Source organism: Nuphar pumila, chromosome 5, assembly GCF_984573655.1.
Source record: "Nuphar pumila chromosome 5, dmNupPumi1.hap1.1, whole genome shotgun sequence".
Taxonomy (NCBI): domain Eukaryota; kingdom Viridiplantae; phylum Streptophyta; class Magnoliopsida; order Nymphaeales; family Nymphaeaceae; genus Nuphar; species Nuphar pumila.
The window spans coordinates 6,198,849-6,215,430 of NC_143253.1; the positions used below are offsets into that span (position 1 = coordinate 6,198,849).

General features: G+C 37.6%; 1 protein-coding gene across 1 annotated transcript; it reads left to right on the forward strand.

The window, feature by feature from the left end:
• Positions 1-15,815: 15,815 nt before the first annotated feature.
• On the forward strand, positions 15,816-16,334 carry LOC149836594 (uncharacterized). Its single transcript, XM_090006954.1, has one exon. The coding sequence runs from the start codon at positions 15,816-15,818 to the stop codon at positions 16,332-16,334; it is 519 nt and encodes a 172-aa protein (XP_089863080.1).
• The last annotated feature ends 248 nt before the right edge of the window (positions 16,335-16,582 follow it).

The following is a 16,582-nucleotide window of genomic DNA, read 5'->3' on the forward strand; positions in this document are numbered from 1 at the left end:
CCACTTCCTTCATTCTGGTCATCTTTGTTTCAAATCAGTCAATTTCAATATCCAATGATTCATTCTCAAAGTCTCAGTTGCCACTAGCACCAATCCATTTTCTGTTACCTCTTGCGGTACTAGAGCTTGATGGAGCTTGCCTTTTCAAATGTCAAGTCACCATCATCTTTTAATTTTTGAGTCTTGAATGCTTTAAAAAAAAATTGGTTAAGACTATTTGATATGTTACGAATGGTCCTTGTGCTCTTAATAGTTCATCTTGGATCTGCTTTTTGAAGTCTCAAGTCTCAACTTATAACAGGTTGCTGTTGGTTCATTGAATTCCTACATGATATGTCAAACAAACATGATCCAAGGGTCGATCTACATTCATGGATTCCAAACACACCACTGGAAAACACTTTCACTTTTTAGATTAAACCTTCCAGATGTGGTCTACATGTTTGGTTGAGCCGGGGCCAGCCCTTGGATCGTGATTTTATGTTGTGTATGTACATTTTTCTGGAGCTTGAAAAATCAATGGCCTGCAATGAACCAAAATTTTACCCCTTGAAAAAACATGTTTTTTGCGTTGAAAAAACACAATCCATTGGTCGATCTCTAATAAACTGTACGTTTTGAACACATTTAAGGGGTCAGATACGGTCAACATGACCTGCCCCTATGAGTTTTAACTAGGGGCCTTGGAACTCCCATGTGAAAACAATACTCTCTCTCTATGTGTGTGTGTGAACCATCACTTATGCTGGTATACTCGATTTACATGTCTAATATTTCCAAAAGCAAAGCCATTGGATCATATATATATATATATATAATATATATATATACAACAAACAACAACAACTACGCCTTCATCCCAAAACAATTGGGGTCGGCGATATGAACCAAAAAAGAAAATCATTCTGGGTCTTCCACATGAATCCTTCTCCTCCAATCATTTCTATTCAATGCCATGTCCTCGGTGAGGTTCAAAGCATTCATATCCTTTCCTATCACCTTCATCCATGTCTTCCTAGGCCTACCCCGACCTCTTTTAACTAATATATTTTCCCATTTCTCCATCCTTCTAACTGGAGCATCATTAGGCCTTCGCCGAATATGTCCAAACCACCGTAAACGATTCTCTCTGATCTTATTTTCAATGGGTGCAACGCCTACCTTCTTACGTATCTCCTTATTCCGAATCTTATCTTTTATTGTATTTCCACACATCCATCTCAGTATACTACACTCATTTTTTGAATATGAATTCTCTTGGCAGCCCAACATTCCGTACCATATAGTAAAACGGGCCTAATAGTCGTCCTATAAAACTTTCCCTTCAACCGCAATGGCATTCTACGATCGCACAACACTCCAGTTGCACTTTTCCATTTCATCCACCCAACCTTTTGTTAAAATGTATCTAATATATATATACATATATTAGATATATACATACTGTATATTACATTAATACCTGATAGGGGTATTTCTGTAATTTCACATAGTTGTTTTAGAAAACAACTATTTTCTTTTTTTCAAAATGTAATTATTTATTTTTTGTTTTTTAAATTCTTTTTATTTCGGTTTTTGAGGACCTAAAGGGGCTCCAACATAGAGTCGTTGGAGCCCCCAACGGTCACAAATGTGACCGTTGGGGGCTCCCAACGACTCCATGGGAGCCCCCTTTTGGCTCTCCTTTTGAGGCCCTTTGGCCCTCCTTTTTCCTTCTCTTCCTCTTGTATAAATAGGGGTGAACCCCTTGTGTATTTTTATCCTTGAGAGCTTTGCTCTCTTCTCAATAAGAGGCTCTTTATATTGTTGCCTTCTTAAAGGCTTGTGCTTGTATTATCCCTTTGTGGATTTGTGATATTGTCTCTTTTATTCATTGTTGTAAGTGCTTGTATGCACTCTTTATATTTCCGCAATATCTCGTTACATGGTATCAGAGCCACTCGATTCTTGAAGGAAAGGTGTGGTTCGTATATCTCATATTTTGTGTACATCTTCTCACTTCTTCGCAACATCATGGAGACAAAGATTGATCTCTCTTTCAAGCTCAATTGAAAGAATTATATGATGTGGGCATCGGCTATGGAGAATAATCTCAAAGGAAAGAAGCTTTGGGGTTTTGTCATAGGGACCGTTCCGGAACCGAAGCTCATGCTTACAAAGATGGAAGAAGGTCAAGAAAAAGCTCTTGAGGGAGATGCTCGCCTCAAGGCCATTGAAAGTCATCAAAAGGAAGTGGAAGATTGGGAAAGCAATCACGCAAAAATCCTTGCGTGGTTTATGAACAATGTGGAACTTAAGGTATGTGCCAATATAGCTAAATTTCAAAGAGCCAATGAGGCTTGGTCCTTTATGAGGGGTATGTATACCCAAAAGGATCTTGCAAGAGCATACTTCTTGCAAGAAAAGATTAGAACCACCAAGCAAGGTGATTCTAGCATTCAAGACTATTATAGTGCCCTAAATCCACTATGGGATGAATTGGCTCTCTTAGAGCCAAAATGGGTTTTTATGGAAGATATTGATTTAAGGCAAAAACAAATGGAACAAGAGTGATTGTTTCAATTTCTTTTTGGGCTACGTCCCGAATTTGAGCAAGTGAGATCTTCACTTCTCCATAGATCTATTTTTCCTCCTGTTGAGGACGCTATTGCCGAAATCACTCAAGAGGAGACAAGGCTTGGCATGAGTAAGCATGTTGATGAAGTCCTTGTCGTATCCAAACCGGGTAACAATGTTAGAACCTATAAGCCTCCTCATTTTGGGAAACAAGGAAACTACAATGGAGGAAGAAAAATGATTGTTTTTCATTATTGCAATGAGCCGGGACATATTAGACCCGCTTGTTCAAAGCTTATTGGAACCTTCAAGCCTAAAGTGGCCTCTCTTGAAGAAACCACCACCAAAGAAGATGAAGGCAAGAACAATGACATTAAAGAAACACTTGGACAAATATCTATGGCTCTTCAACAAATGTTAAAAGTTTCTTCCTCCACATCGGGTGCGGCTATTGCTTCATCATCATCACCCGGTATGTATTCTTGGATCCTTGATTCCGGAGCTTCTTTTCATATGACCCCTCATGAAAATGCACTTAGTGATGTTTGCACCAATTCAAAGGACTCTTGTGTCTCTACGGCCGATGGAACCTTTTTGAAAATTTCAAGTATCGGTTCTTTTAAAGATTCACAAAAGTTTTGTGTTCCAAAAGTAAGAGTTGTTCCCAAACTAAATTTAAACCTTTTTTCGGTTTCTCAAATTGCCGACCATGGATGTGAAATATCTTTCTCATCTAATGGTTGCTTTGTGCAGGATCTCCGGTCCGGGAAGCGGATTGGGCAAGGCCATAGAAAGGGAGACCTCTATTATATGGACCATCTTGATCTCCCTACAAACTTTTTTTGTTCTTATGTCCAAGAAAAAACCATGGAAACTTGGCATAAAAGACTTGGCCATCCAAGTTATTCCAAAATGTACCTTTTTCCTTTTGGAAACAAATTTTGTAAGGAAAAAGAAATTAATTGCAAAGATTGCATTTTTGGAAAAATGAAGTCTATTCCATTTCCAACTAGAACTTTTCTCTCATCAAGGCCTTTTGAATTGGTGCATTCGGATGTTTGGGGGCCTTCTCCGGTCATGTCTAAAGGGGGCTATTCATATTATGTTACATTTATTGATGACTTTACTCGGTATGTTTGGATCTATTTCCTTAGTCATAAATCGGAAGTATTTACTTTCTTTAAAGATTTTCATAAAAAGGTTCAAAATCAATTTCAAAGTAACATATTTATTTTAAGATCCGATTCCGGTGGCGAATACTTATCTCATGAATTCCAAAACTATTTAACCCAAAATGGCATTTGCCATCAAAAGTCATGTCCTAGGACTCCTCAACAAAATGGCCTAGCGGAAAGGAAACATAGGCACATTATAGAAACCGCTAGAACATTACTTGTATCTAGGAATATTCCAAAGAAGTTTTGGGCCGAAGCCGTTCTAACCTCAACCTATCTAATCAATAGAATGCCCTCTTCTAAGTTAAAAAATGCTTCTCTCTATGAAAAACTCTTTAAATTTTCACTCGATTTTAATCGTCTTCGTATTTTTGGTTGCAAATGTTTTGTCCTACTACATAAAAGGGATAAGTTATCTCCAAAAGCAATTGAATGTGTATTTTTCGGATATGGTGAAAATAAAAAAGGGTATAGATGTTATGATTTTAAGAATGATAAACTATATGTTTCAAAAGATGTAACATTTCTAGAAGAAGAAAACGGTTTTGATAAAATAGAAGAATCAAATGAAATTGATTATATATTCTTATATGATCTTATTGATGACATACAGGAAGATTTTATTGAAAACATAAACGATACTTGTGAGGTATCCCCTCCTGACATAACAATTTCAAATGATAATGATTTAAATATAAATATTCATGGTAGTGATACCAATATAAATGTTTACTCAAGAAGAAATCAAGAAAAACCTATTAGTGCCCTCGAAAAATACTCTCAAAATTCTGAATCCACTGAGGAACCACCAGTTAGGCATTCTTCTAGAATATCAATACCCCCAAATAGGTTTGTATCCTATGATTCCTTAACTCCCAACTATCGGGCATGTTTGATAACCCTACACTCTTATTTTGAACCGGCCCACTATAATCAAGTCAAATCTATGCCTCATTAGGTTGAAGCAATGCAAGTTGAACTAAACGCTTTAAAAAAGGCCAATACTTGGGAAATAGTTAATCTACCCTCACACAAAAAACCTATTGGTTGTCGTTGGGTCTTTAAAGTTAAAACTAAAAGCGATGGCTCTCTAGAACGATATAAAGCTAGATTAGTCGCTAAGGGATACTCCCAAGAATATGGCATTGATTACGAAGAAACATTCGCTCCTGTAGCTCGAATGACTAGTGTCAGAACCCTAATTGTTGTTGCATCAACCAAAAAATGGCCTATTTATCAACTTGACGTAAAAAATGCTTTTTTAAATGGGAGTTTAAGTGAAGAAGTTTATATGGATCCGCCACCCGGAATAAATATTAAGCAAGGTCAAACACTTCGGCTTTTAAAGGCATTATATGGTCTTAAACAAGCCCCTAAAGCTTGGTATGATCGTTTTAGTGATATCATGATAAAATTAGGATTCCATTCTTGTTATACTGACATTGCTCTTTTTGTTAAAAATGCAGGTTCTAGTATCGTAATTTTGTTGCTTTATGTTGATGATATGATTATCACTGGAAATGATCAAAGTAGTATTGTTAATGTTAAAAATATGTTAAAAGATAATTTTGATATGTCTGATTTAGGTTTTCTCAGATATTTTCTTGGAATTGAGGTTGCATATTCTCCTAGACGATATATTTTGTCACAGATGAAGCTTGCTGCAGATATATGCTCTAAGTCTTGGATTTCTGATGATAAGAAGGTAGAGACTCCCGAGGTTATTAATGCCAAATTGCGATTAGAGGATGGGGTTCTTCTGGAAGATCCCACACCTTACAGACAACTCATTGGGTCTCTTACCTATTTGACCATCACCAGACCAGACATCACTCATGTGGTTCACTCCGTCAGTCAATTTCAGCATGCGCCTACAACTGTGCATATGAGTGTTGTTCTCCGGATCATCCGCTACATTCGGAATACCATCAATAAAGGGTTATTTCTATCCTCCTTTTCTTCCTTGAATCTTCTTGCTTATACTGATGCAGATTGGGGAGGTAATCCCAATGATCGAGTCTCAACTACTGGTTTTTGTGTCTTTTTAGGAGACTCGTTGATTGCCTGGCGATGCAAGAAGCAGCAGAAAGTTTCACTATCATCCACTGAAGCTGAGTACCGGGCGATGGCAACCACGACAATGGAACTTGTATGGCTTCGCAGTTTGCTTAAAGACATGGGAGTTGATATTACTGAAGCTTCAAAGCTATGTTGCGACAACAAGAGTGCCATCTATATTGCGAGCAATCATACTTTCCATGAACGTACGAAACATATCAAAATGGATTGCCACTATGTTCGTGACGAATTCTTACGAGGAACTATTGCTCTGCCATATGTCACTTCAGAATATCAGTTGGCGGACTTCTTCACTAAAGCTCTTCCGGCTCCTCGCTTCATGTTTCTTCTTGGCAAACTTTCTGTCATTCCCCCGTAAAGTTTGAGGGGGGGTGTTAAAATGTATCTAATATATATATATATATATATATATATATATATATATATATATATATATATATATATATATATATACATACTGTATATTACATTAATACCCGATAGGGGTATTTCTGTAATTTCACATAGTTGTTTTAGAAAACAACTATTTTCTTTTTTTCAAAATGTAATTATTTATTTTTTGTTTTTTAAATTCTTTTTATTTCGGTTTTTGAGGACCTAAAGGGGCTCCAACATAGAGTCGTTGGAGCCCGCAACGGTCACAAATGTGACCGTTGGGGGCTCCCAACGACTCCATGGGAGCCCCCTTTTGGCTCTCCTTTTGGCTCTCCTTTTGAGGCCCTTTGGCCCTCCTTTTTCCTCCTCTTCCTCTTGTATAAATAGGGGTGAACCCCTTGTGTATTTTTATCCTTGAGAGCTTTTCTCTCTTCTCAATAAGAGGCTCTTTATATTGTTGCCTTCTTAAAGGCTTGTGCTTGTATTATCCCTTTGTGGATTTGTGATATTGTCTCTTTTATTCATTGTTGTAAGTGCTTGTATGCACTTTTTATATTTCCGCAATATCTCGTTACACCTTTATCCTATGATTTACATCTCCATCAATTTCTCCATACTTTTGAATGATAGATCCCAAATATTTGAAACAATCATCCACCGGTATTTCTTGCTCACCAAGCTTCACTACACTCCCATCACTGCTTCGTTGCTTACTAAACCGACATTCCATGTATTTTGTCTTACTCTTACTCAACTTAAAACCTCTTGCTTCCAATGTCTGTCTCCGTAATTCTAACTTAGCATTAACCCCAGCTCTAGACTCATCAATCAAAACAATATCATCAGCAAACAACATACACCACGACACATTTTCTTGAATTGATCTCGTAAGCTCATCCATCACTATAGCAAATAGGAAAGGGCTTAAAGCAGATCCTTGATGTAACCCAACCGTTATAGGAAAATTGGTTGTCACCCCTCCACAAGTGCGGACATTGGTTACTACTCCTTCATACATATCCTTAATTATACTAATGTACTTGAGAGAAACCATGGTTTTAAAACTCGCCGAGTCAACTCGGTGACTCGGCTCGGCTCGGCCCTCCAACGAGTCAACTCGGCAAGCTAAACTCATTCTGCGAAAACTCGGCCTTGACTCGGATTGACTCGGGCGAGTTTTGGGCACTTTTTTCTTTTTTCATTTTTCAAAGGCTATGGGCATTTTTTTCATATGTAAGTGTTCATTTTTCAAAGAACAAGTAGCATAATAACAATAGGCTTACCAACTTAATATAAAATCACAAAATTAGTAAAAGTCAATCAAATTTCACATGTCCATCATTCATTCCTTTTGGTAGCTCCAGGTAAGGAATCAAACCCAGTACCCTTCAATGAACATAGAGTGAATCCACTAATCCAGCTAACATAACTGATCCCTCATGCAACCATCTCTGAGACCTACACACTAGTTGGCAGCCAGCCTGTTCAAAACCAACAGCATAAAATGCCCACATTTATCATTATAATATATATACATCACAACATTCTCATTATCCAAAGCTTATATGCATTTATGTGCAGATATATAAGGCATGGTCCAATCAACTCTACATCAGAAACACACTTACAAATATCAAGATAAAGTTCAATGTTCCCAAAATTTTGCAAGGATTTTCTGAGGCCTTGCAACACAACAACTATGTCCATATATTCAGGATGTAAACCATGATCGAGCATGGCTAATAAAGTTCTTGAAGCTAGTAATTAAGTCATTCTTTATATATTGTCTTGAAAGACTTGCTCCTGCTTGTGTAGTTTCTTTAGTAAATGTGAGATTTGAATTAAAAGCAGTTTTACTTGATGTTATTTTACTTATTAATCAATTAAACTAGTAATTAAGTCATTCTACAAACCTTTATATGTTTAAATGACAATTTATATATTGTCTTTGTTTTAAAATCAAAAGTTAACAAAACCCGGTCCGAGTCACCGAGTTGACTCGCCGAGTCACGAGTCAATAAAGAACGAGTCGAGTTCCGAGTCACGGGTTTTAAAACCTTGAGAGAAACATCTTTCTTCATCATTGTCCATCAGAGAACGTCCCTAGGTACTCTATCGTATGCCTTCTCCAAATCAATAAAAACCATATGCAAATCTTTGTTCCTCTCTCTATTTCTCTCAATAAGTTGTCTAAGAAGATGTATAGCTTTCATAGTTGATCTTCCAGGCATAAAACCAAATTGATTCTCCGATATCATGACAACCTTCCTCAACCTAGACTCAATCACCCTCTATCAAAGTTTCATAGTATGACTCATGAGTTTTGTACCACGATAGTTTGTGCAATCTTGTATATCACCCTTATTCTTATATAGAGGCACCAAAGTACTCTTCCTCCACTCATTAGGCATCTTATTTGTCCGCCAAATCTTGTTAAAAAGATTTGTCAACCATTCTAAACCTTTTTCTCCCAAGTATTTCCAAGCTTCGATAGGTATACCATCTGGGCCAACCGCCCTTCTTGATTTCATTTTCTTCAAAGCCTCTGCAATTTCTTTCTTTTGAATCTTGCGCATGAAGTCACGATTCATCTCATGAAAAGGAATGGAGAAGTCTCCAAGATCTTGAGCATGACTTTCATTAAATAGCTTATCAAAATAATCTTTCCATCTCTCCTTAATCTCCTCATCTTTGACTAAAACCCTTTGCATTTCATCTTTGATACATCTAACCATACCCAGATCCCTTAATTTCCTATCTCTCATCTTTGCAAGCCTATAAATATCCTTCTCGCCCTCTTTGGTATCCAACTTTTCATAAACCTGCTTATATACTTTATCCCTCGCGTTCCGAACTACTTTTTTTGCTTCCTTCTTTGCTATCATATACTTCTCCAAATTCTCATTATCACGACTCTTAGATTTCTATAACACTCTCTTTTAACCTTAATAGCTAATTTGACATCCTCGTTCCACCACGATGTATCCTTACCTAGCGTTGCACCGCCTTTAGACTCACCCAATACCTCCTTAGCCACCTTTCTCGTTCCACCCGCTATCTTATTCCACATTGATTCTGAATCCTCCTCGAGACACCAATCATCTTCCTTAACTACCTGCTCTACAAACATTCCTTGTTTAGCTCTTTTCAGTGCCCACCACTTAATTCTAGGATTTATCCTATGTCTATCCCTTTTGCGGCATTGTCTAATTCTAAGATCTAAAATTAAGACTCTATGTTGTGTAGCTACACTTTCTCCTGGTATAACCTTACAATCGATGCAACAACCCCTATCTCTCTTTCTAAGTAGAAAAAAATCTATCTGACTCGTATTAACCCCACTTTTAAATGTTACTAGGTGAGACTCCCTCTTCCTAAACCAAGTGTTTGCTAAGATCATATCATAGGACAAACCAAAATCTAAAATCCTTTCTCCACTTTCATTTCTTTCTCCTATACCATAGCCTCCATAGATACTCTCAAATCCATCCATACTAATGCCTACATGCCCATTAAGGTCATCGCCGATGAAAAGCCTTTCTCCATAAGATATCCCTTGTACTACTCCATCTAAATCTTCCCAAAATTGACGCTTAATGGAATCATCTAAACTTACTTGAGGTGCATAAACACTAATAATATTAATAATATCCGAACCTAATACTAATTTAATAAGTAAAATCCTATCACCCTTCCTACGGACCTCAACTACATTATCTATAAACTCACGACTCATAACAATCCCTACTCCGTTCTTATTCCTATTTATTCCTGTATACCAAATCTTATATCCCTAAGGTTCTATCACTTTTGCTTTCTCACCTACCCATTTGGTCTCTTGTAGACATAAAATATCAATCTTTCTCCTACACATAACATTTACTAACTCTACCAACTTACCAGTTAAAGATCCTATGTTCCAAGTGGCTAACCTAATTTTATGGTCTTGGACTAACTTCTTTACCCCCACCCGTCAAACAAAGTGAGGGAACCCTTGCCTATTTGACACCACACCCGGGCGCCGGTGTGACGCATCGCTTCCGGGCAACGACCTAGCAACCCTTGCCCATTTATCACTGCCTCCGGGCCTATAGAGTACAGCGCGTCGCTCAGTAGGGAATGCCCCAACGAAATTCTCATATTGGTTCATATATATATAGGTAACTAAAATATGTAAACTGGTATGCACCAAGATTTTCATAGGTTTTTTTTTCTAAAACTTCACCGTACAGATGAGATCTAGATGCATGGTTTTATAGAAAGAGACTCTAGGATCATACGGATGAGATCTATATGAATGGTTTTATAGAAAGAGACTCTTGGATCATCCGATTATGATGTATAAGAAGGATATTTTAAGGCTTGAAAATCAATGGCTCAGAATTTTCGTAAATATGCAAGCTTAAAAAATCACATTTCTTGATCCAATTACAATGATCCAATAGTCGATTCCAAGCAAGTGGACCACACGGAATGCATCTGCAGGGTTAGATTTGCAAAGAAACCTATGAAAATCTCTGTTCATACCAGTTTAGATATTTCAGTTTATATATATATATATATATATATATATATATATATATATATATATATATATATATATATATATATATATATATATATATATATATATATATATAAGGGGGACTGTCCAACCAAAAGGTCTAAATTCTACAACTAATGATGATCGGATGGCTCTCCTTCTCTAATGTTTGAGTGGACCTTATATGTCTGTTCTTTATAATGTATTAAGAAGTATGTTTTACATGAAGATTTTACATCTAAACATGTTTTTCAAAATGTGAAAAATTGGCAGATCACAATACATTTAAAATTTTACAATACAAAGTATTGTGGGCCATCGATTTTTAGCACTTTAAACAACACATTTAATTATCGAGAATTCATAATCTGAAACATGTTGCTTACTAAATAAATGATAAAAGTCTAATATGTAGAGTTTGATCGATGAAAAACTCGATCATTAGAGAAGGAACACCATTCGATCATCAATGATTGTAGATTTTGGACCTTTCTTTGGTGGGATGGTTCTTATATATATATATATATATATATATATATATATATATATATATATATATATATATATATATATATATATATATACACACACACACACACACGAAAGGGGGTATCATCAGATCCCCCTTTCGTCAGTCGAAATCGGGCACGAGCTCATTAAGCGTGCATCCTTTTTTTCACGTTTTTTAGCTTTAGCGGTGGTCACGACCGCTGCTAAATCTCCCTTTGTAAAAAAAATGTTTTCCGCCGCTGATCTTGCGCGGTCAGCAGCGGAAACGCGTCTGGTGTATCATGAGACACTAAAACTTTAGTGTCTGATGATACCTCTCTCTCTCTCTCTCTCTCTCTCTCTCTCTCTCTATATATATATATATATATATATATATATATATATATATATATATATATATATATATGCTAAATTAATTTCCATACCTAGAGGCTCAAATAGGGATGCAAATGGGTCGAATCCAGGATGAAGGTTTTGCCATTTTTTGGCTGTTCGAGATCGACTCTCCATGTATTTAGCTGTTCCACATCCAAACTGTTTGCATCCCTAGGCTCAAATGACAGATTGGTGACTGTGGAGACATCATAATTAAGCTTCTACTTGTGGATTCTTAACGCACACAGAAATTTTTGCATCCACATGCTTCTCGGTAAGGGCATTATATCTCTCGCTTTCCAATCTTTTGCCCTTGTGGCTTTCTTACATGATGGTTCACTTTGCTGTCTCAGCTCTTTATTTCTCCATGCATTGTTTGTTCATCTGGACTAGACTTTCGGTGGATTCCGTTTTCATAATAAAAATAAGTAGATTGATAAGAAATTGCAATATTGGAGAATGTTTTGCTCATCATCCGTTTCTAGATTATTTTAAACCTTGAAAAAATGAAAACTCTTTTAATTTAGGCTTCACTTTCAGCTTTTCTTTCTTTCTTACTGCCTGCATTTGCTATTGTCAGATTGAAAGTGATACTGATCTAAATTTTAGCAAATTTGTGTTGTGTCATATCAATGGAATCTCATCAATCAAAATTATAATGCATATTCTAGTTATCCCAGCAGGAACAAATCTGAACTTAAAAATTCTCGATTGGTAATAGTACCAGTTAGTAGCTTTTCTAAACAAATTCAACAATATAAATATCAGCCCCTAAACCATGTAAGGATTATCTCCAAGTTCTCCATCCTCTGACTGCTCATTACATTGTGCCATCTTTGAGTATATCTAGCCAAATTGAATAGTTCGGTTGATATATCTACAACTTTTCCAGCTGTTGGGAGATGGATCAAGTCATCTTTAGTTCAATAAAGTAATGCAAAATCCTCTTTTACCCCACTCTACTTTCAAAGTCGGATTGTCCCTGGTTTGTTTTTTTTGAAAGGCCGGGCTGTCCCTGTTTTGCTAAAATTATTTTGTTGAATCTCTCTCTCTCTCTCTCTCTCTTCATTGACCCTGAAGGGCATATATCAGTAAATGTGTTGGGGTACACATTAAAGAAATCTGTCTTAAAGTACAGCTGATAAATGTGCATTTTCCTTTATATAAATTTGTTTAGTCACCTCTGATGGTGACAACTAGTGTGTAATGTGATGATGGTATTATGATATTTCAAAGTTTGTTAGGGGCAAAAGGAACTCACCCAGTTTTGCTGGACCATAACAAGTATATCCGCCATTATTTTGTATGAAGAATTTTAAAATCCTCTTGGCGTTTCCTCATGTTGGTTGGAGGCATCATCATGTTCGGTGTTTTAGTAAACTTTGAACCACCTTTGTTATTTGTGATCCTTTGAAATGGGATAGCATTTGCTACCCTCGTGGGTAAGGACCCCCTTAGCTAGAACTCATAGGAGGAGGTTGTTTTGATCAAATCTGACATCATGGATGTGTTAAACATGGTCAAAATAGTAAGAATCAACTCTTGAGTAAAAAAAAAAAAAACTCTTGAATCATAGTTTTTGGATATAAAAACATGTTTTTTGAGGTTTGAAGTTTTGAAACATTGTAGGACGTTGATTTTTCAACCCTCATAAAATCAGACATATATGTTAGAAAAACATGATCCAATGGGCAGTTTCTACTAAAATCACTTTGGAAGGTCAGATGTGCAAAAGAAATGAAAAAGTTACATTTGTTCACTATGGGGTTCCTTTGAACAAAAGGAACCCACGAGGGAAGCAAACATTACCCCCTTTGAAATTATCATTTGCCCTTTGAAAAGTTAAATTAACCTTCTTTTTTTAGGGAACGTGAAATTTTATAATTCGAATTTTATAAAAGTTAACTTTTACTGTTCAAATTTACCATTAACGATGCCAACCAATGCAAGCCCCAACAGGGGATTTTTTAATCTCCTCTCCCACCACACACGCACACACAACCCCCACTCGTGTAGATTGCACAAGCACCTAATTTGTACCGGCCATACTTGAAATTTGGTAGTCCTGAAGTGGAAGAGAGTGTGTCTATGATGATGATGATAATGACAATAGTAATATCGATAATGGTGACAGGAAGGCCATATCATTTTGAATATTGAATTGATTGCATGTAAAATCGTCAGTGTACGTTATTTCTTTTTGGGGGCAAATCTGAACATGCAGATGTGATCTTACATGGTCCGTTTATTGAGGATCAGTTTTTGGATCACCAAATTCCTCCATGTAGGCAGGTTTTTCTGAGAATTCGTAGACCGATGGCCGTAAATGCCCTAAAATTTCATTATTCATATAAACATGTTTTTTCATCCAGAAAATATGATTCAAGTTGATCCCTAACAAATCATCTATGTTGAACACAAATATGCCATCAGATCGAGTCTAAAGTCGAAACAATTTGCACGAGTTTCTAGATTGATTGTACATACAACTTAGAGAAAAAACTATTTGTTTACATTTTTTTTTAAATTTTCATTCTAACCTTAAGGATATGATCTACCTAGTTTGCTTTAGTAAAAATTAGGTTTTAGATCATGTGTTTTCAACATGTAAGCAGGACTTTCAAAAGCTTCAAAATTGACGGCCACTACAATGTGCAAAAAAATCATCGGTCAAAAAGTTGTATTTTAGGTCGAAAGAAACATGGTTCAAGGTGCACCATTGACAGTAGCAAATATCTCCATGAGCAAACTTATGTTCTAAAAGTAAAGCCATCGATTGACCATTGTCATTTTAGGGAGTAGCATATCCATACTTTTTGTTTTTTTAATGGGCCAGTTGGGGATAGCCTTCGAACTCGAGACCCCTTGATTATAATAGTGCAACCTTACCATCCAGCTATCTCATTCGACCCCCAAATATCCATATCTTAATTCACATGTGAGCTTGCTTTTCAAGTGCTACATTTGTTTCACAATTGTTTTCAAGGAAATGAAGAGATTGCATGCCCCAAAACAGGGATTTTTCTTTTTCAAGTTGAACTTTTTTTTTAGAAGGAAAAGTTGATGAATATGAGATTCTGAAGATTGTGAGCTCTCAAAAAAGGATTTCTTTTGACCAAACTCCAAAACCCCACATCTCACCCAGACCATATTCTTCTTTGGGAGGGCAATGATAGCTTGGAATGATAAGGAGAGGAGAGCTCATCCATGCATCCACGTGATCCTTCATTAGCCATTCCACCACCATATCTCTCTCTCTCTCTCCTTGCAATTTCAGCAAAGCGACAAATGTCGCTCAACTTTACCCTGGCCCCACATTCTTACCCAACCCAGACGTGGAAGGACAAGTGGCATGTAGTGAGAGTAGTCCTCCCCTTGTGCACCTTCACCTCCGTTTCCAATGTCTAACAAGTGTCCAAATAGAACTCTTCCACATAGGTCTTATCTCAGCGCATCCTTTTACTGGATCCAGGTTTAGGTTTGACTGGGTCCGGTATCATTGAGTTTGGTCCAACAAGAATAGGGTTATTGGATCCCATTTGTTACCACCACCACCAGCACCATCATCAATCATCATCATCAATGAAGTTTTATCCCAACAACGTGGGTCTGGCTTAAGAGGTTCATCAGAAAGACTTTGTTACTCGTCTTATTACTACTCTTACTCAAGCATGCCTAATTTTGGAGTTTAGCTGGGATCTGATCTATCAGTGCCCATTGGCTGCAACATTAAAGGTTTGATCTGTACCTGCATCTGGTTACTACTTAACAAGCAACACCTAGCTTCTATGATGACTTCGATCCTATTTAAATGCATAAACCGGATGGATTTGGACTGGGTATCTCGCTAGCCATATTACTTAATTTGAGTGTGGATCCAATTCCTATCAGGATTCAAAGGTTATATACAAAGGGAGAGTACGTGGAGTCAGATACACCTAGGTCAAGAAATTTGGTTCCAGCCTCATCCTTAATCCTATCAGGTCAAAGCCAAGGTCCAGCTGACCCATTTAGTTGTGTCGAAGCTCCAGATCCAGGTGATACTGGATCGAGAAAGGGTCAGACCAGACCCATTCACAAGCCCACTCTCACCATCTCCACCTCATAAAAAGCAAAGAAGAGGAGTGCGTGCAACAGAGAGTTCTAAGTATCAGAATTGAAAAGCTCGAGAGAGAGAGAGAGAGAGAGAGAGAGAGAGAGAGATGAGGGACACCATCCGGTGCTGCATCTCCTGCATCCTTCCTTGTGGATCCCTGGACGTGATACGGGTCGTGCATCTCAATGGTCGGGTCGAGGAATTCTCCTCATCTGTGAGCGCCGGCGACATCATGAGGGCCAATCCCAAGCACGTCCTCCGCCGGCGCCGGACGTCCGACGATGGTGTTGTCCACCCCATCATTGTCCTCCCTCCCGACGCTGAGCTCCAGCGTGGCAAGATCTACTTCTTAGTACCCGTCAAGGCCACCTCGCAACCAAAATCCCACTCCTCCTCTTCCACCTCTCACTATAACCACCACCAGAAGAAAAAGAAGACACGAGAATTATCGAAGACATCAGAAAAGGCCAACCCTTCGACTGCTCAACTCCTGGTTTCCGATAGATATTTATCCGATATCTTATCGGAGAACGCAGCCATATCTCGGGATCAACGCCGAGGACGTGTCGGCGTCTGGCGTCCTCATTTGAAGATCATATCTGAAGCATCTTCGGATTTTCAATGACAAACCAACAAAGCCCAAAAGGTAAGAGCTCAAGAATAACACACCAAGTGTCAAAAAGTCCACTATCTTTTGCAGCTTTCAAGTGTGGCCGGAAACCAATGATGGCCTGCCTGAAATATCATTTTCCGGCATGGTGGCTAGGGTTGGCTTGTTTGTACAATGGTAAGTAGCTTATTCTTTATGTTATCAAAAGAAACAGTGGGTCAGATTCCGGCGTACGAGTTGCTTGAGTTTGTCGTCGTTTTCCA